Genomic DNA, 22174 nt, shown 5'->3' with positions numbered 1-22174 from the left:
ACACACCAAGTTTATGAGGTTAAACGAACTTTCAGCTGAGCTGGTATGGACCAAAAGGTGCACCACCAAAATAATACCAAAAAATATATATATATATATAATTAATGATTTTGCTTACTGGCTGATCGTCTATGAATGCTTGAAGGCAACTAGTCACCGTAGTAGATCCGCTTTCCTTTGCCCGTCCTCGAAAAAGCAATGGCAACAGAAAGAAAGCTAAGTTCTTCTTTTCATCTGTAAAAGATATTAAGGCAAGAAATGAGAATGCTTGCAGGTATAAACGACAAAAACATTAATAAGGCACACTATAGTCTGACCATATAAAACTTCAAGGACTGACGATAAAATTCAAGGGATCTACACCGCCCTAAATGTGCTCCACAACTTTATGCTCATACACATTAATAACAGCAACATGAAAGTTAATGTGGCATGTGTACTCATAGGGGACCTACACATTTGTATTAGAAGACTTAATTACCTACCCTACACACTAATTTCAAGCCAAATTTTATAAGATTTTGAAGGAAAAAAATGAAAAAGCCCATAGTATGTGCTAACCTTTCATTGACACAGTCGTACTAAAATCTGAATACAATTGTCCAAAGATTTTTGGAAAAATCAACTTCTAGACGTTTTAACATGTTTAATCTTCCTGCTCATAAAACATCTTGAGAAAAGTACACAACACAACAAGCTAATTTCTTTTCCTCAGCATTAGAAAAGTATACACATAAGGAATCCATCTCATTGGCCATTTTCAAGTTTGTGCTTATCGACAGTAGAATTAATCCAAATATTATATTCAATTGAGCATTAATGAGTAAACAAGGCTAATAATGAGGTTTTCAGTCATTACTCCTGCTGACAAAAAAACATTTCACTTGTTGAGAAATCAACAGGAATTATTCAAACCCTATGTGGAACCTACAAACAACACTGATACATGTCCAAGTGACTGTCATTGAGTTAATATTATAACAGGGCTTGGTCTCACTTCAACCACACACAAACCCGAACGCGACTACAAATAAAATAGTAGCCAATTAATCATATTGAGTGCAATGTTTGGAGACAGTTTGCAGAAAGGTTCAGAAGCCACCATTTGACATTAACCAGCTGATTTGGTCCTTTCAGATCAGTTGATTTTGATAGATTTTTAAAAGTAACAAACCACCAAAAACATATTTTGAAGGTTAATCCAAATATTGACCCATCTTTTACAGACATACTGGAAAGAGAAACTATATTGTCATGGCATTAGCTCTGAATGAAGCTAGCTATGAATTCACAGGCCATGACTATACAATAAATTTGGCTTACCATCAGTCAGTGCATCCAACGTCTTCTCTAAATGCAAAAAGTTCGGCCAGTTTGGGATGATCGCCTGTATAGCACAAAATGTCCATTGTCAAATATCCCACTCTGTTGTATAATTTGTTGGCAGTTGGTTTTTGTAATAATTCGAAGTGCTGTTCTACCTGTAAGAAAGAGAAAAATATGCAAACAGCATTATAGGCCTATAACATTACTAGCGCTGATGTTCTATGCTATACTAATATTATTATAGCCTAGAACTCATTAAATGCCAGGCCTAACTTAGGCTACTTTGAAGTTTGAAAAACCCTCGAAGTTCGGACACCCCTTACGAATGCATAATTTCACCATGGCACAATACAATAGTATCAATTTGACGAAACCTATGAAGCGACTTTTTTTCTAACGAGAATGTTTCTTCTGCCATCGATAGTATCATTTTAAAAGAAGTGTGAACAGATACAATTCTGGAGCATTTTAGTGCTAAAGTGTTCGAACTTCGAAGGGTCCACTATTATACTACTGTATGTACGTACTACTTCTAGCATGAACAACGTACTTGTAAGTCTAACATTAGGCCTAAGTTATGACAGGCTAGGTCTAACGTTAAGCTAATAAGGGTTCATGTGGTCATTTGCCGTATAAAACTTAAAAGAAAAAAAGGGAGTACAATTTATGATTTACAACGAAAATGCGCTACAATGAAACCTTGTCTGGCCAAGATATAGGCTAGAGAGACCTGGTGCTTACGCATAGCTTACCGTAAGTTGACAAGGATCTGCATTACACAGGCGTTCGCAACGTTAATACAATGTGAGTAACTTAGGCCTAGTTACACGCCTGTGGCGCCTGTCAATCGCTTCACTACAAGCTAGCCTAACGTAATACAACTATGCTGGAAATACAATTAGTATTAGTAGCCTTTACGTATGCCTGGTATAGCCTACATGTAGCACCGAGAGAACGAACGATCATTTGATACCACTGATATGTAGAGATCGCAGTGTTCGATGCACACACCAAGCAGAGGATTGTTTTTCTTTACGCTCACCTTCAAATGTAGCACATAACTCTGGCATTTCCCACCTCTTGAGTACTGCGCTAACAAATTCGTCAGCCATTGTGTAAGTTTTAACACGTTCACTATATACGATCTACCCATGATGCATGCACATCGCGCAGAGTACCAGTATAGTAATGGCGCAAAAATGCTGGTTTTTGCACAACATTGGGCAAATCAAGCTTGTTTGCCCAACAGAAAGTAACAATAAACTACATCTTAATTTTTGCACAACAAAGTTTACCCATATCAGTTGTGTAATTTCTTTTACTCAGTTGTTGGTTAATATTGACTCACATTGGGCAATGCTTTGTTTGCTCAACCAGTTTTGCCCAACAGTTTTTAGAGTATAGGTGCCAGAAAAAATGGGGGAAATTTGGTTGCGGGGGGGGGGGGGGTCTGCAGGCCCCGCCTCCTACGGGACCTACGCCTATGTGTGTAGTGTTCGGTTTCGATATACCTGATATCGGAAATATCTGCTATTTTTCATTTCCTTCAACACAGTTTTATAATAGCCATTATAACAGGTTTTAATATTTGTGCACCAATAAATTAACTGTGTCGGAATTTTCGAAAATTTCCTCACAAACATTCTTCATCATACTTTCCTCCACTCGTGCAATTTTGACCTGTCTGTTAGGGGTTGAAGGAGGTTTTTCTATATTGGTTGTCCATAGATTGAATTTTGTGCAACAATATGGGTATGTTCTGAAATGATTTTATTCACGAGAAATGTGAATTTTCAAATTCTCAACAAATAATGGGCTTAAAACCTTGAAAAGTGGGGCTTTCGGATATTGTGGGCCGTGACGTAGAATCACCTACAAAAGCAATGATCCATAGGACATGCAATGAGGTCGAACATGATGTGTGACTGGTGACAATCTTCAAAAAGGTTATGGATGGAAAAAAAAAAACTTTTGGGAAATACTGCGGTTCTCAGGCAAAAGTGTACATCTGGTTGGTCATTTTCAAGCCCGAGAAGTGCCATTTCCGGTGATCTGGGGGGTATCAAAACCAGAAATTTTCTTGTACGCTCCGCGCCAACCGATGGTGGCGCTCCGCTTAGATAGTAATTCGCGCCCCCGGGTTAGAAAATCCTGGATACGCGCCTGACATTTATCCTTACCATTGATATAATCAAACGAACGATGATTGTTACGTCTTCAGACAGACAGAAATCGTATAATTTGCAGATCCCTGCCCTACTCACCAGAATTTTACGTCTTGACAACCCTGGATGTAGATGCTAAAATACGAATAGTTCGTAATTAGATCGGTTGTTTCTCTTGAAAACAATTAACAAACAGAAAAGATTATGGTATATTCCAAATAATTGTAATAATGCTAATCTTTGCCGCTATGAAATCTGGGGCAAGAGGTAGCCAAGCTCAGTGACATCACTACCCCTCATATCATATCCCTCATATCTGGTAGCAGATTGTCACAGTTAATTTATTGATTTTCTCCCTGCTGACTACAAGATCAAATCTCCAGCTCGATATGCTTGGATCTATTGTGTGTAATCAATAAAGTGTAAATACATTGTGAAGCTTGTGCAATCTAGGCGGCTCTCCTTGTAGAACCTCCTCGCGGTAGCAGCTACCTGGTACAACCATGGAGGTAAAAGCAACTAACTGGCATCCCAGGCTCCTGATGCTTTGTAGTGAATGTACATACAGTCAGTATACATGAAATTTAAATACAGTCGGTACACCTTCATTGCAGGTAAATGCAAACTAATATATGCTACTGGAGATAGCTTTATTAATCAAATTATTAGCTGCGGTTAAGTAAAAGTGAAACTGATTATTTTTCCTTGCTACTTTAATCGACGATTACTTGGTAAAGGGTACTAAAGAATTTCCTGTTTTTCAGTCACGATTTTTTTTTAACAAGTTGGTTATGCTAATCCGACCCCCCACCTGAAAACTAGTCGTCGAGGGTAAGAACCCCTTTCATTTTTGATTTTTTTTCCTGAAATTCAGAACGTAGTCTTTCACCATTGTTCAGACTGTTCAGTACTGCGATTATTGGGAATCACTATCTCCGCTGGAAATTAGCTAGCGTTTGGGCATACCGTCAAAATAAGTCAGGATCAAACCTCGTCCAGACCAACGTGCTGCATGCTTAGGTTGTGCTAGCTTATACGGTACAGTGTGTACAGAACTCCGTTTTTTTGTTCATGTACGGTAGGTCAGGCATACATATTGACATAGTACACCATACACCATCGCCGCTACTCCGTAGTTCATGCACATCACGTATAGCACGTACACGCCTGGCAACTGCACGCAAGATTAGTAAAGTAAATTAGGAATTGTGAAAAAAAGTTGTGGCACTAAACAGCATCTGATGGCCTGTAATTGTTCCAAAATTTTCCAACGGGGAGTTAGTGCCCCCTCCCCCTTGGAAATTTTTAAAACCCCGCCCCCAGGTCAGCGATCACAATTCATCATGCATTAGCCTCCCCCCCCCCCCCCTCCTTGACAAAAATACCTTCCTACGCCAGTAGGATATTTATCTCTGATATTCTCTATTCGCGGTAGCAGACAGTTTCTGCCGGAATCTGCCCGGATTCAAATATTCGATATCGGGAATTAAGTAAATATATATATCCAGTGTTTGTAAGGTCAGTTCCAAGAGCAAACAGCATAATCTCGGCGTTTCATACTCAAGTTCCTTGGAGTATCACAACAGGAATTTGTTAATAACGACTTGTGAGTGAACTATCACTCTCTTTGATGAATATTTATACTTTGCTGAAAGTCCTCCTTTATTATTGAAAGAATGAGAAATTACTGTGAAACTAACACAGTATCATCATTTTGTATTGAACTTTAAGAACTGTCGAGTAAAAAAACCTTTCGCGATACTAGTACTGAGTAAGCTAGGCTTATACTGTACAGACGCGCTGCTAGTATTATTCTTGTATGCAAACTTTGTATACATTACAGTACGGTACAGGGAACTCCAATGGAATTGCATGACCCCGCGGGGTCATATCTGATGGGAGATCAGAAATCGGCAAAATCGCTAATACAAAGGGCGGATCAAGTTAGCTAGGCCAGGCGGAGCAGAAGCTTGATCAGAAGATGTATCTAATATGTTTGGACCCGTCTGTCTGGCATATATGTTCGGGTTGGACGTGTGCCTTATTAGTATAGGGCAGGAATATACGCCATGATAGGAATTTCCTTCTACGCCAACAAAACAAATAGACAACTTTAAACAGGAGATGTGTTATGAAGATCATTGCATTCGTCGATAAATATGAAATACAACGTAAAAAAAAGTAGCACGTAACTTTACCCCGTATGAATGAATTAAATCCATTCCTTTCAGGATATCCATGACAGAGTTCTTTGCCATCAATTCTGTCCAACTCATTCCTGGGCATCCGTCTTCCATAAAATCTTGCAAGGTTCGGCATACCATGTGTTCTTGCAGCAAGTAAATTTGACCTAAGTACCGCATGATAAATTATTGACCCATAAATTCACAAGGCAACACGATCATGGTATAAAAAGGATTTAATGTTGATAATATTTACAAATATTGATTTCTTTATTTATTTTTTGGAGGGTTTCTATGTTAAGGTATTCCATGACGCCTATGAAAGCGAATTTGATTTTTAAATAAATTTTCCGATAGGAATAGTTTTCTTAAGACACGAGAATGTTCTTTATACATACATGTGCTGAGTTGGTCATGTTTCTATAGATTGTGATTAATTATAGTGATTTTACTTGTTCTGTGCAATTAAGAGGGATATTTGTTCATGTTATTTGTCGGTATAAGAAAATATATTGGAAGAATATTATTATGTGTGTGTGTGTTTACCATGTTTTCACCATGTCCACTTTTGTTCGATGCATGCTTTCCAAGACTAAATAGTTATTGAAGTATTTTCTTACTCTATAATTACACACTAATTTTTGAAACATTCTTTTCTATCAGCCACATTCCTTTCTAGACTTCGTCTGCCTGTCTCTAGTTACTGTAACTTAATGTAAAAAATAGCGTTATTTTCAAAAATAGCGTTAAATTGACAAAAAGCTTGCAAGAGAGAGGTACTGTATCTGCCCTCATTTAACTGTTGGACTAAGTTATATGTACTTGGTCTGTCACGGTGAATTTTATCATAGACGTAAACATACATAACGGCTGATTAAAATAATTAATTCACTAATTCGTCATCTGGATTAGCGTTGAAAGCGTCCATACCTCCATCCATGTATATACCCTCCGTCCTGACAATGTTCTCGGCATTTTCTGGGAGCTCTAGAAGGCGTCGTACATGGTAGTTCCAATGGAGAGCACTAGACGTGTCGATTTCTGTGTACAAATCATGGAAGTTGTGAACAATTCTTCTAGGATGAACGTAACCATTGCTTTAATGAACTACTAATCCGAGTAATCCAACCCGTTATTGAAATATACTTAAGGATTGAAATATAATATGATTTACAGAATGCGAAGAAATGCAGCACATGATTTGACAACAAAATGTAGTTATTAAGAATATAGTGTAGATCTTAGTAAATAATAATTAATTCACAATAGTTAAGTATATATGCTTCACCTGACGCTGTAGTGATAACTACGGATTTACTTCGATTATTATCGTAGTTAAGTATTCCTGTCCAACGTTTGTATAATTCCCCAACCTTAAGGCTCATAAGAACGCAGACGTCGTGGAGTTGATAAACACTCCTTCCTGATTCCATTGGCTTAGTCTCCGAGTAATATGCTATCGCAATGAGAAAGTGTCGATCAATATTTCAAACACCGACCATAATAGGGCAGCACAACGAGACATATAACAACTAGCGAACCAAAGCTGCATATCCTATGCTTAACCCAAAATATATTGACTATGGTTATGGTGATCCCAAAGGGATAGTACTAAGCTTTGGGATGTGGGATAGTATTCATTATAATTCCTTCATACAAAACACAGACACTTTGAATTACTGATTACATCATAAAGCTACTTACGATTGATTACTAAGTACTCTATGCCGTTACATGGTAATAACTTTATATTGCCCAACTATAGTTTTTCAATTACAATCTGGCAAAATCATAGTTACATTAACGATATATTGTATGATGATTTTGTTTAAGGCAAGAAAGCAATATATTACATCACATTGTACATTATAATAAAAAATCAAACATACTCTGACTCCTTAAGAAATTATTAGGCTTTAGGTTACTTGTTTATCATAAATATTCATACCGCACATGTTCATTATGACGATGATAGCCGAGTTTCTGCTTTCGGTTGAGAGAACTGTGGATTTGTGATTTAAAAAAAGCATAACGAAAGTGGAAAGGGTTCCTGGAAAACATATAAAATTATTAAATTGGAAACTTGACCAAAAGTAAAACTTAAAGAATACATCGTATTTATAACCACTGACCGTATTCGCCATCGTCTCCATCTTGGTTTGGTATTTCTGGAAGTCTGCGACTAAATTGATTGAATTAAAGTTTAATATATACTCCTGTTCAAATGCCCTAGAAATAATTAACTGTGGTGTTGTTTTAAAATCATTGTAAAGTCAGTAATCATAGCTTTAAAAATCATCCATATTCGGATTAAGTTGTAAGTACAATTTAAATCGAACCCACACGAAGCTATTGTCGAATATTCAATAAAAACATTTTATTGACAGTACTAACTACAGCCTTAGAGTTTAGCTTTCTTCCACTGTGTTTTTTCAACAACATTTCATAGGACGCTTATTTGATTTAACAGCTAAACGAAAGAACTTAAAGTCGAGTGTATTTTTCCTTCAATTATTTCAGTTTCTCTTTTTTCCCTTCTAAATTTTTGAAAATGATCGAGTCTATCCTAACAATAATGACTAACATCGATAGGTGAGCTTTTCTTAATACATCTCTTGATCGATTAAGGGAATTCAAATGATTAGAGTAACCGTGATACTCATGAAACTTTGTATTTATTTTGGTCATGCTTGTTACCGTCATGAGCATTTGTAAAAATTAGGCATTAGTTTTACGAATTTGGGTCATGATGAGAAACAAAAAATATTTATACCTGAGTGTGGTTTCGACTGTCTTTAGCTCCTCTGGCAAACATAAATCAAATAAGAATAAAATCACATATAAACCTACTATATTTATATCTACGGTGGTAGGCTTTATATAGTGTTATGTAGTAATGTTGATATACTATAGAAATATTATTAAGAACGTCATAGTAAAAAGAAGAAGAACAAATATTATCTCATCTGACCTGAAGGAAAATATAGATCCCTTAAAACGTTTAATTGATTTCGAATGAATGAAATAATAATATATACATGGACTAATAACACTCTTTGCTACATTGGTTAAACCAAACAAAAACACACAACCACAAAATGAAACTGGACGAAACTTGTGAAGGAAAGAAAGATTTATTCCCGATTAGAGTGGAATCTGAACTATCACATAAAGACCTACTCTTACTAATTTAGTACTCTCTAGTCCCCTTGATTCGAGGCATTCAACAATGAATGGTTACGCAGAATTGCAGGAAACTATAACAATAGCTCACAAAATGCATGTAGCTTAAAGTCGCCTCAAAATGTTACTTTTCTTTACAATCAGTAAATGCTTTCTTACCGTCCTCATCATCTGCAACAATGTAGGTTGAGTAGCCAGGAGGGACACTTTGTAAGGCACCCGCAGTACTGTAGAAGTAAGAAATATATAACATGTTAACTAACTGTGTGTCTCTGTGTACACATGTTTGCTAGCAAAGATTACTGTCTTAATTTTGTTTTATAATAAAACGTTGTTAAAGAACATCAGAGAAGAATGAAAATGTTACCCGCAAATTTGATCTTCATGATCGTCATCTCTTGCTAGAAGAAAATATAAAATGAGACCAGTTACAACATATTTCTAGTGCCTGACGTTAAATAAATTTAACTAAATAATTTCCTTTATTTTCCTAATTTGGTACTGTCCGTTTGGTATCTTGTCCGTTTGCTGTTGGACAACATACTTGTGAATATAATCGTGTTAGTGGCATATTGAAATTCTTATATCTATGATCAAGATTGCAAGAAAACTATTAACTTAGATCACCTAGTGAATTCAGAGCCATGTCATTTCCACGAGACGTGCCATCATCACGCATTGATCTGTGTAAATAGAAGTAAAGACGATTGTCGTGAGTACAAAAGAAAGTATCACATCTTAATAGTTATACGTTTTTAAACTCGGGTGGTTAATTGGTTTAACCTCTGTACAAATATCTCTTTTACTTTCAGCATTACAGTGGCTAAAATTGATAAAAATTATCTTAACAGTTTGTCACTCACAACAGTAATAGCCACCATAAAGGGGAAAACCTAAAAGAGATTATTACTATGACAAAACGCCATCATTGAATTTCTAGTTAATTGTAGACAAATGCGCCTCTTTTAAAGCAGTATGTCATTTTCCTAAGCTGTTTCTTCGAGTTGTGGATATATTGCAGGTACTAAAATAATAAAGTTACATCATTCTACAAAATTTAATAACATTAATTGTTATAATTAAATATTGCTAAACTAGCTACATCCAATATTTAAAAGACACATCATTAAAATCGCTCCTATGTACTCCTTCTATTCAATAGGGTTGGCAATGATATCGGAGGTAATTGATAGTATCGAAGTTAGTCGATGAAAGTATCATAACAAAATCTGAAATTAATCTGTTTGAAACATGATGAGATGGTAAAAAAGACTCACGATACTGCAAAAGTTCTTCTCCTCAAGAACGCTGTAAATAGAAAATTATACCTGCATTGATCATCGATTATAGCAAATAAACGCTTATAATAGCTCAACTTCGGTAATATGGCCGTTACGATGAAAATGCAGATGTTATGCAGCTTTATTAACACGTTCGAACAAAGAGCTTTTTGATAAAATATTAAGAACAATGTTTATCAGTAGATGTAACAGTAGTTACGTCCTTCTTGTATATCTCTACGAACGTAAAATATTCGATTAAGCTTTTGTAAATATAATTGTTTTTTATGTTTTTTACCCGATGTTGTAATGAACTTACCCCTTTTAAGTACACACGCGAGAGTTGACGCGAAAATGAAACAAATGGTGCTAATGATTGCAATCAGTAATGTTCTTTCTACAATTGAGACTTCTACAGATGAGAATTGTGTTTTATCTTTTACTGAAAAGGAAACAAAAACTGACTGGAATTAGTATTATACACATACAAACTCAGTATTTTGCACTAATGTTATTAAGTGTAACTGGTTTGAAATGTTCTCTCTATTATTGCTTAGGATACTTGATAACAAGACAGCTGATGGTAAAGTATATAAAGTATATACTGTTATGTGTACAGTGAGCCTATAGTTGGTATCTGGCCTATAGTGATACCAAAACGTAAAAGCGTATAAACAGTCTTGCAGTTAACATTGTCTCTTAAATTTATAATAACTTTACCGTTTAATTGTTTTTGCCTGATTGTTAAGATTGCATTATTTAAATTATATTATAGCAAAGAAAGAAAAAGAGTCTGACATTTGTCTTGGCATTTTTGTTGTTGTTATATGAATTAAATTCCTCTCATTAGTTTCGTCAAATGTTAACGAACGAATGGATAAGTGGTTTAAGCTTACCAAAAGTATGAAGATGGATCCCATTGTTTTCTTGAATTAAAATACCCTCTACGATTCGAATACATGTTATGGTTCCATTAACGGATGTTGGATGCAATTGAAGTGTCGACTGTGTATCGTAAACTATGTTGTTAGCAGAGTCATTCTTCATGTCGAACTTTACACTCGGTGGGTAATTTTCTGTTTTCAATCCTCCAGTGAATATTATTCAACGGTCTTGATTCCAGGATATAGCAGGAGATATTTGACATCTGGCCTTCTTCAACAAAGTAATGTTCACCATCGGTGACGTTCATACCATCAACCATCAGTTGAAATAATCTTGGAGGCACTGATCACAAAACGGGTAAAATACGTCAAATCTAAAATAAGATTTTGTTTTACGGAAAAGTCCTACAGAAAATGCGATCCTTACCTCAGTAAAGATATTTAACAAATATGTTACATAACATATTCAGCTACGTAGGATTGTATGTAAGTAGGCAAACATGGTCACTAGAATATCAATGGAATGAAGTAACAAAGGATTAGCGGCATAACTTTTAGTGTGAAATCTTTCAACAGAAATGAAAATGACGCTTTAGAACACAATGTTTTAACTACCGTAGTCTGTTGCAATGTTTAAACTGTAATTATATCTATACTTCAACCTGTGCAATAAAATTGGATAAAACATACGGACGAAACTATAAACTAAACAAATATTTTTTTTACCCCTATCAACAGAAGTGTTCTCAGTATTGTTTTTCCCACTTACCTTATATACTTCTGTAAAAAGCCAGTTCTTACATCGCAAGTTGTAAGTTTATTTTAATACACGCCTTCGATTGAAATGAATAAGAAAGTAATGCTATATAACCAAAAAATGGAAGCAACTACGAAAATTTTAAGGCTAATGTTGATCTCACTACTCTCTGTGAAACTATGCGTGCATGCGTCAGATTTTGTTGTACAAATTAACTGATGCTAAGATAAAAGATAATATGTGTAGTCACTGTCATGTCAAAATCACAGCAATTACAGAATATTGAAAATAATATTAAAGCCGTCGATATTGCTTAGTCTTTTAATTTTTGCCCTCCCCCCCTCCCCAAAAAAGAGAATATTTTAACGACATGTCTTGGTTACCATTAAGATTTCTGCATCGTTAACAACAAAGGCTTACTGTAGTCAAAGAAGCGAACCCTTATGTGCTCTCGATTAGTGGAAACAGCTGAACATCGAACACATGATAAAGTTCCATTTGTGGTTGCAGGATGGAAACGAAGCGTAGAGTTGATGTTAGAGATTTTATTATTGGCTACTTCCTCGAAAACATCTTCGACGTAGCTTGGCTGAATTCTTTGATTATTGACCAACCAATGTAGATCAGTGGCAGGCTTAACGCCAATGACATGGAGCAGGACACGTTCAACGTCTCATTCGTCTCGATACGGAAATAATCTCCACCAGATAAATTATCATTTCCAACTTGAATATAAAACAGTCTTGGAGGGACTAAGTAGGCAATAAAGATACAATGTGTGTTATCTGAAGGCGAACCATACATTTAACGATAGGAGGACTTTATATGCATTGGTAAAATGATATATGTATATATATATATATATATATATATATATATATATATATATATATATATATATATATATATATATATATATATATATATATATATATATATAAATATATATATATAAATATATATATATATATATATATATATATATATATATATATAAATATATATATATATATATATATATATATATTGCCAAAACACCTGTGTCTGTTTTGTTCATTAGTTCTTTTCTATGCGTCTAATGTTTCCGTTATAAATAGTAATATTTTCGTTGTATTTATTTATTTGGACAATTTATTTGGCTATTTTATTAGCAGACAATGCACAGGTGCTTATTAGCCAAAAGCTTTAAGATAAACGTCTCGGGTGCTCTGGCGAAAAACGATGCCTCTATTGTCCCGCGAGATTTTTGCATGGATTAACTCGGTTCTTGTGCTTACGTGAAAAACGAGTTGGCCATAATTGCCTTTAAATTAAGAAACAGCTAGTTACGAGAGAATAGTATTCTCATGTTAAAATCACATGATAGGTAGGTCCAAAATATTTTATTTTGTACAGGCATAGACAAATAATTAGTAGAATAATCTAGAATGAACCTTAACTTAGTCTACGTACGTTGAAGGAGTATAACTATTACAAATGCGTAATTCTAACATACAAAATAACATTATAGATTAAATTGATGTTTCAACAGTACATTGATTGTTATTCTTACATTAAATTAAATTATAGTAATAATTATTAGTAATTGATTGAGTAATTGATGACCAAAGAGAGTGCCAACCAAGTGAGTTGCTGTAGATAATTTTCTAATCTGAATGCATCTAACATAAACTCACCATTTACTTCTACCTGATACTGCACAACTAGGTGGTAAATACTGTCCACACATGAATAGTTCCCTTCGTTCGACAAAGAGACGTTTCTGATATGTAATGAATAATTCGTTGGTATTAATTCACTATTTCCTGGATCGAATGGATATGATTTCACGTATAGAGTGTCGTCATTGTGAAACCATGTTAGTGAACTAGTCGCCACCTCCTCTCCAGTAGAACAGTTCAGAATCAGGTCGTCGTGAATATTAGTAGTTATTGTTTTTCCCAGATTTATATCCGCAATGACGTGATGAACATCCCAAATGAAGAAAAATGTCCACCACTGAAATGAAAAGACAACCATCTTTGTACTATGATAGGTGTCGTCTCTTTTTCACGACACGCAACATTTCCTTGTTTAATATCAGTGATATGAGTAATGTTTGTCCATTCCTCAGTAAGCCACGAAGATAGTCTGCCAGTAATCAATTGGCTGATAGGAATACTTAAAGATTCGATTATTACGTCCACGAAAGTGTCCGTATTCTGATGGTTTGTTACAATGTTTCTAGACGGAGAGTTATGATTCCCTTCGTTGTCGAAATGTTACTGACTGTTCTATTGCGCAATATAAAAGTGTTATTGAGAAAATCTCAGAATGAAAGCAACTGATGTTCTTGATTGAAAATGAAAACTGCAATGCGTTAATTATATATCAATTACAATGACAAACAGAGAAGAGAAAATGAAAATCATATTGCATACCTGAGAGTTGTATTGATATCTGAGAATGACAGCAACTGATGTTCTAGATGGAGAGTGAAAACTACGATGTGTTACTCACAGAGCAATTACAATGGTAAACAGAGAAGAGAAAATTAAAATCATATTGCTTAACTGGCAGTACTAAAAATCTGAGAATAAAAGCAACTGATGTTCTAGATGGAAAGTGAAAACTACGACGGGTTATACTCACAAAGCAATAGTAATCGCAAACAGGAAGATAAAGTTAAAATAACATTGCCTACTTGGCAATTGTATTGACATTACGATAAGCACAATTATCCGCGTGTGTTATTTTTAAGTACGTTTAGTTGTCACGATGAAAATACACTGAACAAATTATATCGGGGCATTGTGTTTTTGTCTGAATGATTCATTGACTTGACTCTTAATATTTGTTTCTCAAGTGATGAAGTAAAACATTGAATGTTGTGTTTTGGTAGTTGGAAGCTATGTACAATAGTATTGAAAGCGTCATTTTGAAAATCTAGTAGTCAAATTCTTGAAAATACTCAACCGTTAATCTTTACTAATTGCAAAACAAGAAGCATAATATGTGAAAAGGGGAGATTTTAGAAAACGCACATTAAAGATTATAGTAATTTGAATTCCTGGTTTCGTATCCAAAGAAACTACATATTTACTGAAAAGTTAACATTTATAAAAGGAAACACAATGAAGTTTATATGGGAATCATTCCAAACAGCTTTCTGATCAAAAAGCTCCACATCAGGTTTGAACCTCACTGTAAAGATATTTCGTCATGGTGATGTCATTGTCTAGTAAAATGTGTTGATTTGTCACACATTCGTTACTACGGTGTGTACATTCATGTATATGTACACCATTAGTCTATCATCCGCAACTTTTCCCTTAGTTTATTTAAGGAGTAGATAGATAGGCAGGGGTGGATGGATAAAATAGTAAAACGGGGGGGGGGGGGTGGAAGGAATGACGGTGTGGCGCGGATGAAGGGGAAAGGTTAGGTGGGTTGACGTGATAGTACTACGGGCTTGGGCAAGCTTAGTGAGGAATAGTACAGGTTGTAGTGGCAAGGTGGGTGGATGGAAAGGAATGGTAAGGTGGGATAGGGTGGTACTAAAATCGCATTCTCTCTGTTTTCTGTGTAGACTTTCTAGAAAGGAGGGTGTGCATTGACGGATATTCACAGAAATTGTTAAGAAACATGATATTTTTAGGAGTACAAATTAACGAACTCCTGAAAAGTGAAGGACAATTATATTCGTAGACAGTTTACCTCATAAATGTTAGTAAGGGTGCAAAACGGCACTACCAAACCAGCCCACTCTAACAACAAAACCTTAAGTCAAGCGACCCCCCCCCCCCCAAGTAAGTTCGCCCTCCGACCTGCAGAGACAAACCCCAACCCCCCACTCAAACATTGAAAAAAATACACAAAAAGACTAACAGCACGCAACGAAACGAAAAACCCCTCCCCAGCACACCAGCGTCCAAAAAAGGCAGCCCTACATAAACGGCGAAAATCGCCTTCAACCTGAAGGCGAATGTCACACTTCACCACCTCCAGGTCTGCCTGCCAACTGGCAAATTTCCCCCCTAAAAACTATTTTACATCTATTCCGCCAAATAAGTTTTTCAAAATAGAACAAACACAAATAACACGGTGAACACAGCAACATAAAAAACTGGAGGATTTACCTCATATCAAACAAAGCCCTGTCCTACCGACCATGAACGGTCTCCCGTTAAACGGTCGGTCCAGGTCTGAAACCACTGCCGCAAGCAATGGAACAATGCTCAAAAACATGGGCAGTACAACATTTAAAAAAAAAGTCACCCAGGAAAGAGCCTGGGCACGAAAACAAAACTACCGAAAAACTGATCCGCTTCCAACCCCAGTCCCCTTGCATCGGGACTGTGACTGTGTGATCATAGTCCGGTGTGCATCACCATTCCCTCGAAAGGGAACAGATACTACACATGATCTTAGCCAAAAGCTGCCACAGCCGGTCCCTGGGCACAGTCCATCACCCAATCGCCAATGATACCTTTTCAAATTGGTCAACGAGGCACCGTGTGCAATTCTCCATGCAAGAACGCGGAGCCTGCAACCATTCAGCCTTCAACGCAACGAACGCCATACTTCGGCAGAATGACGTCCCTGTACACAAATTGCATTCAAGGCCATATCCCGCAAGGAACTGTGAACGAGGGCCGGCCATGACAGGTCAACAGGGGGCAACTCAATTAGAGCGGAGAAAATGACACGCACCACTTTGCTTGGAGTACCAGTATGCGGTTCTCTGTTGCTAACCAGCGCCGGGACCCATCGACACAAGTGCAACCGGCCAAAAAAAAAAAAAAAAAAACGTACAAAATATGAACAAGGCAACCCTGGGTCAGTTACCGCTACAAACAATTGCTTAAATAACGAAAAGGTCAATTTACTTCACGGATGAACCATCCTTAACCCCCCTCCCCCCTTCTCCAGTTTTTGGTACATTACCGCCTCTTGAAAAGATCTGTACCACCTGACCAAATGAATGCAATTATCGCTCGCTCCAACCGTAACAAGTCCGCGACGCGGAATTGGGTACACCGCGCCCGGGTACCACAAGATGGGCGAAACAAAACGATTGATAACAAGATCGAAAGCCAGCGGGTGCCAAAGGTTTCGAGCCTGCTCTCAAATACCTCAGCCTTCTCGTTCCAGATGACATCACAAGGTTCATCGTAGCCAAACCATATTCCATTCATTTTGATAATCTGATCCGACCACGATGCACTTATTGGTGAGTCTCTGTATCTCCAGCTACCAAGGCGAAGCCCCTTTGTCTTGTTCGGATTCAACTCCACCCCGGTAGCTCTCTCAAAGATAGATAAATCATCCGAGAGGGCGCGAACCATTGTATTACATGTAGGTCAAGTAGTTTAGTGAATAACTGATAAGATAAATAAACTTGAAAATGTTAGGATTTTCAAGTTGATTGGGTTGGGGCCCTGTTGAACTGGCTGGTATCTTCACTGAAATGTTCAATGAAAGCATTCGCCAGAGTATGATCGCCTATTCCTGGAAGCATGCAATAACTGCACCCAATCCCAAGAAACCTAGACCTACTGCTGTCAATGACTACAGGCCAATCGATCTTGCTAGCATTGGTTTCAATTGCATGCCAAAAACTTTATTATCATATGTCACTGAAGCTCTTATAGCCTGTACGGGGACAATTTGCCAGTTTGCCCACAGGAAGTGGGTATCATGTACAGACGCTATTTTAACCCTTGTCCATGACATTGTTTCAGGTTTGAATTGTAAAGACACTACTGTTGCCAAAGTTTTATTCCTTGATTTTTCAAGTGCTTTTAACACCGTTTTACCAAATCATTTATAAATGATCTAATGAATTTTGGTATCGAACCATGGCTAACCCACTGGCTTGCAAACTTCCTAAAAGGGTGGTCCAGACAAGTCAAGATTGACAAAGGTCTCTCTGATACCTCCAATATCAAAATTGGTGTTCCGCAAGGTGGTCCCCTCTCGGCGTGCTCTTTACAATGTTTACTAATGAAATACAGTCAAATTCCAATTGTTCTGTCATTAAGTACGCTGACGACACTGCTATTTCTTGTAAAATTTCGAAACTCTCACACGAAAGAGATAATAGTCTGTATAAGTCATTCATTTCCAACATTACTGATATATGTCAACAGAAGAATATTATCCTCAATCCAACAAATCCAAAGAAATGGTATTTGAAAATATTAACATCAAGCATGTAGGTCTCATCCAAACTAAATCCGAAAAACTTGTAATTGAGGACTCTGAAGTTGAACGTGTGTCTCATACCATGTATCTTGGTGTGCGTATAGATAACAAACTAACATTCACCCATCATATTTCAAATATACTACGACGAGTCTACTACATTGTATCCACATTGAAATATCTCGTTCCGTTCTTCGAATTAGACGTGAGGCATAAAGTATTTGTAACATCGATTCTGCCCCATATAATATATGCTGTGCCTGTTTGGTATCATTTTCTACTTGCCTGTGATAAACAAAGAATCAGAGCATTCTTGAAGTATTGTGCTAAGATTTTCAGGTTGGATCATGAGAGTATGGTTGACCAGGTCAATGGTGGAGCTAGGCGTGAATTGATCGGACTAAGTAGGAATATTCAAAGAGAAGAAAATCACCCGCTTTATGCAGAACTGAAATTACCGCGTCGACACACTAGCTATAATCTCTGGAATCGTGCATTGACACCAAAATATAGAGTGCAAGTATTCAGAAACTCGTTTGTATTCAGAGCATCTATTTTTATTCAACATGACACTTTAAATAGCTTGATTTGATGTAACTTATATAGTTTCCACAAATTGTATTCCCTAATAGGGTTACTGATTCCTAACTTTTATACATTTTATGAATGCTCATAACATTTTATTTATTATCAGGTGCGTATCCAGGGGGGGGGGCGTTGGGGCGCGCGCCCCCCGGGTAAGAAAAAAAGACAGAAAAAAAGAGAAGAGAAAAGAAAAAAAGAGGGGAAAAAAGAGGAGAAGGAGAGGAAGGAAGGGAAAAGAAAAAGAAGGAGAGAAAAAGGAAAAAAGAGTGAGAAAAGGAAAACGCCAAGACACCGGGAAGAGAAAGAGGAACAGTGACATCATTACAGCGCTGATCCCTATTATATACACAGGGTAGCTAGTGACGGATCAAGGATTTCGGAAGGGGCGTATGCCTCACCCTACCCCTTACACCGGCAACTCCATTTTTGACGTTTCCATTTTTACTCTCTCACTCATGATCTATATATATATATTATATATGGTCTACCATAACGCGTGTGTGTGTATATACGCCATAAACAATTGTAGAATTGTGCTATGAAACCAACTGTGGCTGGTCTCGAACTCCACCGTGTCGTCGGGGAACATGACGCATTTCGGGAAGGGGGCGACCGCCCCCCCCTTCAGCATATTTTTGTAATGATATTGCTAGTAATTTCAAAATTGAAAGTGCTCAGATGCAACTTACAAGGCCTGGGAAGTGTCATTTCCAGCGATCTGGGAGGCATTTTCGGCCAAAATTTGCTTGGACGCTTCGCGCCAAAAAATGGTCCTGGGTAGTGCCATTTCCAGCGTTCTGGTAGGGATTTTCTGCCAAACTTTTCTTGTACGCTTCGCGCCAACTTATGGTGGCGCAACGCGTAGATACTTTGCCTACAGGCATCGCCTCTTCCTTGGCAAATTCCTCGCTGCGCGCCTGTTCGAATTTGTAAAGCAAACAGCAGATATCACATCATATCAGTGAGCATGAAAATGGCGTTCCAGGATGAACAGCCTCAAAACTGTCCGATTTGCCCGAAAAAGACCCAAATTTTTCGCGCGCTCCGCGCGCGTTCAACATGTTAATATCAACATCACATAAGCAAGCATCGGTTATTAGGCCTACATCGCATGCCATCGTACACCGTACGGTCCGTCAAAGTTGCGCAGTATACCGCTGGATGCTAATGTAAACAACCAAATGTCTTACGTAGATAGAGAAAAAGCATGGAGGTCCAAATATGTCAAAACTATCTTTTACATTAGTCATGGCGAATTAGGGACTGCACCCCCCGTCTCCTACGCCTATGTGTGTAGTGTTCGCTTTCGGAAATATCTGCTATTTTTTCATTTCCTTCAACCAAGTTTTATAATAGCCGTTATAAGAAGTTTTAATATTTCTACACCAATAAATTAACTGTGTCTGAATTTTCGAAAATTTCCGACCATCATTCTTCATCACACTTCCCTCTACTCATGCAATTTCAGAGCTCCCAACTGACCTGCAATTCGCGGGTTGGACCCGCATTCTAACACCCAAACCCGCTGATCCGCGTAAGCTTCCGAAAAACCCACATTGTAATTGTCAAGTATACATAGAAAAAAATTGCATTAAATTTGGACTTTGCAACAATCATTTCTTTAGCAATTAGCATAATAGAGTATAAAACCTCATTTACAGCATCATTTGAACCACAAATTAGCCTATATTTCTTTTGATTGGGGCGAGCAGCGAACATTTTCATGCCACGGGAAAGAATGATTTATCACCTACAATTCAATTTATTGCTGTTACACACAAAAATATGCATATTTCTCAGAAAATTTTGGGTGACAAAAGCCTTTCTAAGTTCCACCATTTTACATGTAGGCATCACCAGGATTCAAAAAAAATATCAAAAGGGGGAGGGGGACACCCCCTCCCCTTACACCCCTCCCCCAGGACGGCGATTCGTGGCATGGACCAGCATTTGCCTTCTCAATAGTTGGGAGCTGTGCAATTTTGACCGGTCTGTTAGGGGTTGATGGAGGTTTTTCTATATTGGTTGTCCATAGATGAAATTTTGTGCGCCATTACGGGTATGTTTTGAAGTGAGTTTATTCACGAGAATGTGAATTTTCAAATTCTGAACAAATACTGGGCTTAAAACCTTGAAAAGTGGGGAGGCAGACGGATATTGTGGGCTGCGATGTAGAATCACCTACAAAAGCAATGATCCACAGGTCATGCGATGAGGTCGAACATGATTTGTGACTGGTAACAATCTGCAAAAAGGTTATGGATGAAAAAAAAAAAACTATTGGGAAATACTTGGTTCTCAGGCCAAAAGTGTACATCTGGTTGGTCATTTTCAAGGCCGAGAAGTACCATTTCCGGTGATCTGGGTGGTATATCAAAACCAGAAATTTTCTTGTACGCTCCGCGCCAACCGATGGTGGCGCTCCGCTTAGATAGTAATTCGCGCCCCCCGGGTTAGAAAATCCTGGATACGCGCCTGATTATACTCACCATTTTCCTATTTATGAACTGTATTTTATGCAATTTATACTGGAATAAACGAAACGTTGCAACTGAAGGGAAAGAGCAATTGGTGTTTCAGTCCACCCAATGCATAAAAATAAGAACTAGTGCTGCAGTCTGCAGGGTCTTCACCCCCATAGGTCTTGTATACTCTTCCTAATTTATATACATGGCATAGATTCATGAGCAAAATGGAAATTGTATAAAAAAGGATGCCCATACCTCAACAAACTCATTTCCCCCCATTTGTAGTAAACATGTGTTGTGTTATAGCTTACCTTTTTTGGGGTATTTTTTCATGGTTACAGAATATCCCTGTAGAACAACGGTAAGACCTGCCCTACCTCCACCACCCCCCCCCCCCCCCCGTAGCAGATGTTGGCATCACTGGTGAAGATCAACCATCACCCACAAGAGACTGTCACAACCTTGACGGAGGGACTAGTGATAATACTGTGCAGTACATGGTATAATGCAGAGTACAAGGGGGGGGGGGGGGTGAATTTGGTTCAATAGTGTCCTACGTTACTGTCGTAACCTTGATTGAGACTAATGATTATACATCTATTTTCCATAAGCTTATGCTTTTACATAGATAGATGTTGCTATAGGAAGGGATTCATGTTGGAGGGGGTAGGGGTATTAGGGAGGGTGACAACCTGGCAGCATATATCATTGAGGGGAGGGGGATGGTTTTAATAAATAGTTTAATAATTCAAAAGCACTTTGTTTATCATTATTTTGTGTATTGTTTATACAAGCTTTAAATTATGCACATACTAATTAGCCTTTTATGAGACACTAAGCTTGTTCCAGTTATAGCTACAACTGAGATGTCAAAGATGATATATAGTTAGGCATAACAACCTCTACTTATCACTCCAGAAGAGCCATTGACCAGCATCGAGAACATGACTTTGATATAAAACCTAACTAAATACTAACCTAAATACTAAAAAACTAACCTAAATATTATAATTTATTTGCAAATGAAAATTTAACAAAACGTCAAAAAGTCAGTCATATCCCTCACATTCAAACGTCAACTTATGTTTTAGTTATTAAATAACATGTCTTGAACTAATCAAACCATCAAAAGTCCAAAAGATTTTATAAAAATAATT

The 22174-nt window shown here is 37.3% G+C and overlaps 1 protein-coding gene across 4 annotated transcripts in view; it reads right to left on the bottom strand.

The window, feature by feature from the left end:
- The window catches only part of LOC139983335 (uncharacterized), a 111225-nt gene extending 96184 nt beyond the window's left edge, over positions 1 to 15041 (bottom strand). For 2 of the 4 annotated variants that reach the window (XM_071996851.1, XM_071996849.1), the window contains exons 1-14: positions 13455 to 15041; positions 12199 to 12530; positions 11034 to 11364; positions 10457 to 10579; positions 10135 to 10165; positions 9485 to 9540; positions 9225 to 9258; positions 9017 to 9084; positions 8448 to 8478; positions 7807 to 7856; positions 7623 to 7676; positions 6963 to 7130; positions 6605 to 6715; positions 5690 to 5841 (exon numbers count right to left, since the gene is read on the bottom strand). In XM_071996851.1, coding sequence (XP_071852952.1) covers positions 5690 to 5841; positions 6605 to 6715; positions 6963 to 7130; positions 7623 to 7676; positions 7807 to 7856; positions 8448 to 8478; positions 9017 to 9084; positions 9225 to 9258; positions 9485 to 9540; positions 10135 to 10165; positions 10457 to 10579; positions 11034 to 11184 — 1029 coding nt within the window. In that variant the 5' untranslated portion in view covers positions 11185 to 11364; positions 12199 to 12530; positions 13455 to 15041. Of the gene's footprint in view, positions 1 to 118; positions 235 to 1323; positions 1482 to 5689; positions 5842 to 6604; positions 6716 to 6962; positions 7131 to 7622; positions 7677 to 7806; positions 7857 to 8447; positions 8479 to 9016; positions 9085 to 9224; positions 9259 to 9484; positions 9541 to 10134; positions 10166 to 10456; positions 10580 to 11033; positions 11365 to 12198; positions 12531 to 13454 lie in introns of all 4 variants that reach the window. The other 2 variants (XR_011798609.1, XM_071996850.1) reach the window with 2 other exon arrangements.
- Between the last annotated feature and the right edge of the window lie 7133 nt (positions 15042 to 22174).

Source organism: Apostichopus japonicus, chromosome 16 (assembly GCF_037975245.1).
Source record: "Apostichopus japonicus isolate 1M-3 chromosome 16, ASM3797524v1, whole genome shotgun sequence".
In the NCBI taxonomy this organism is placed as follows: domain Eukaryota; kingdom Metazoa; phylum Echinodermata; class Holothuroidea; order Aspidochirotida; family Stichopodidae; genus Apostichopus; species Apostichopus japonicus.
Note: the sequence above shows the minus strand (reverse complement) of the source record. Positions and strands in the feature narration are given on the sequence as shown.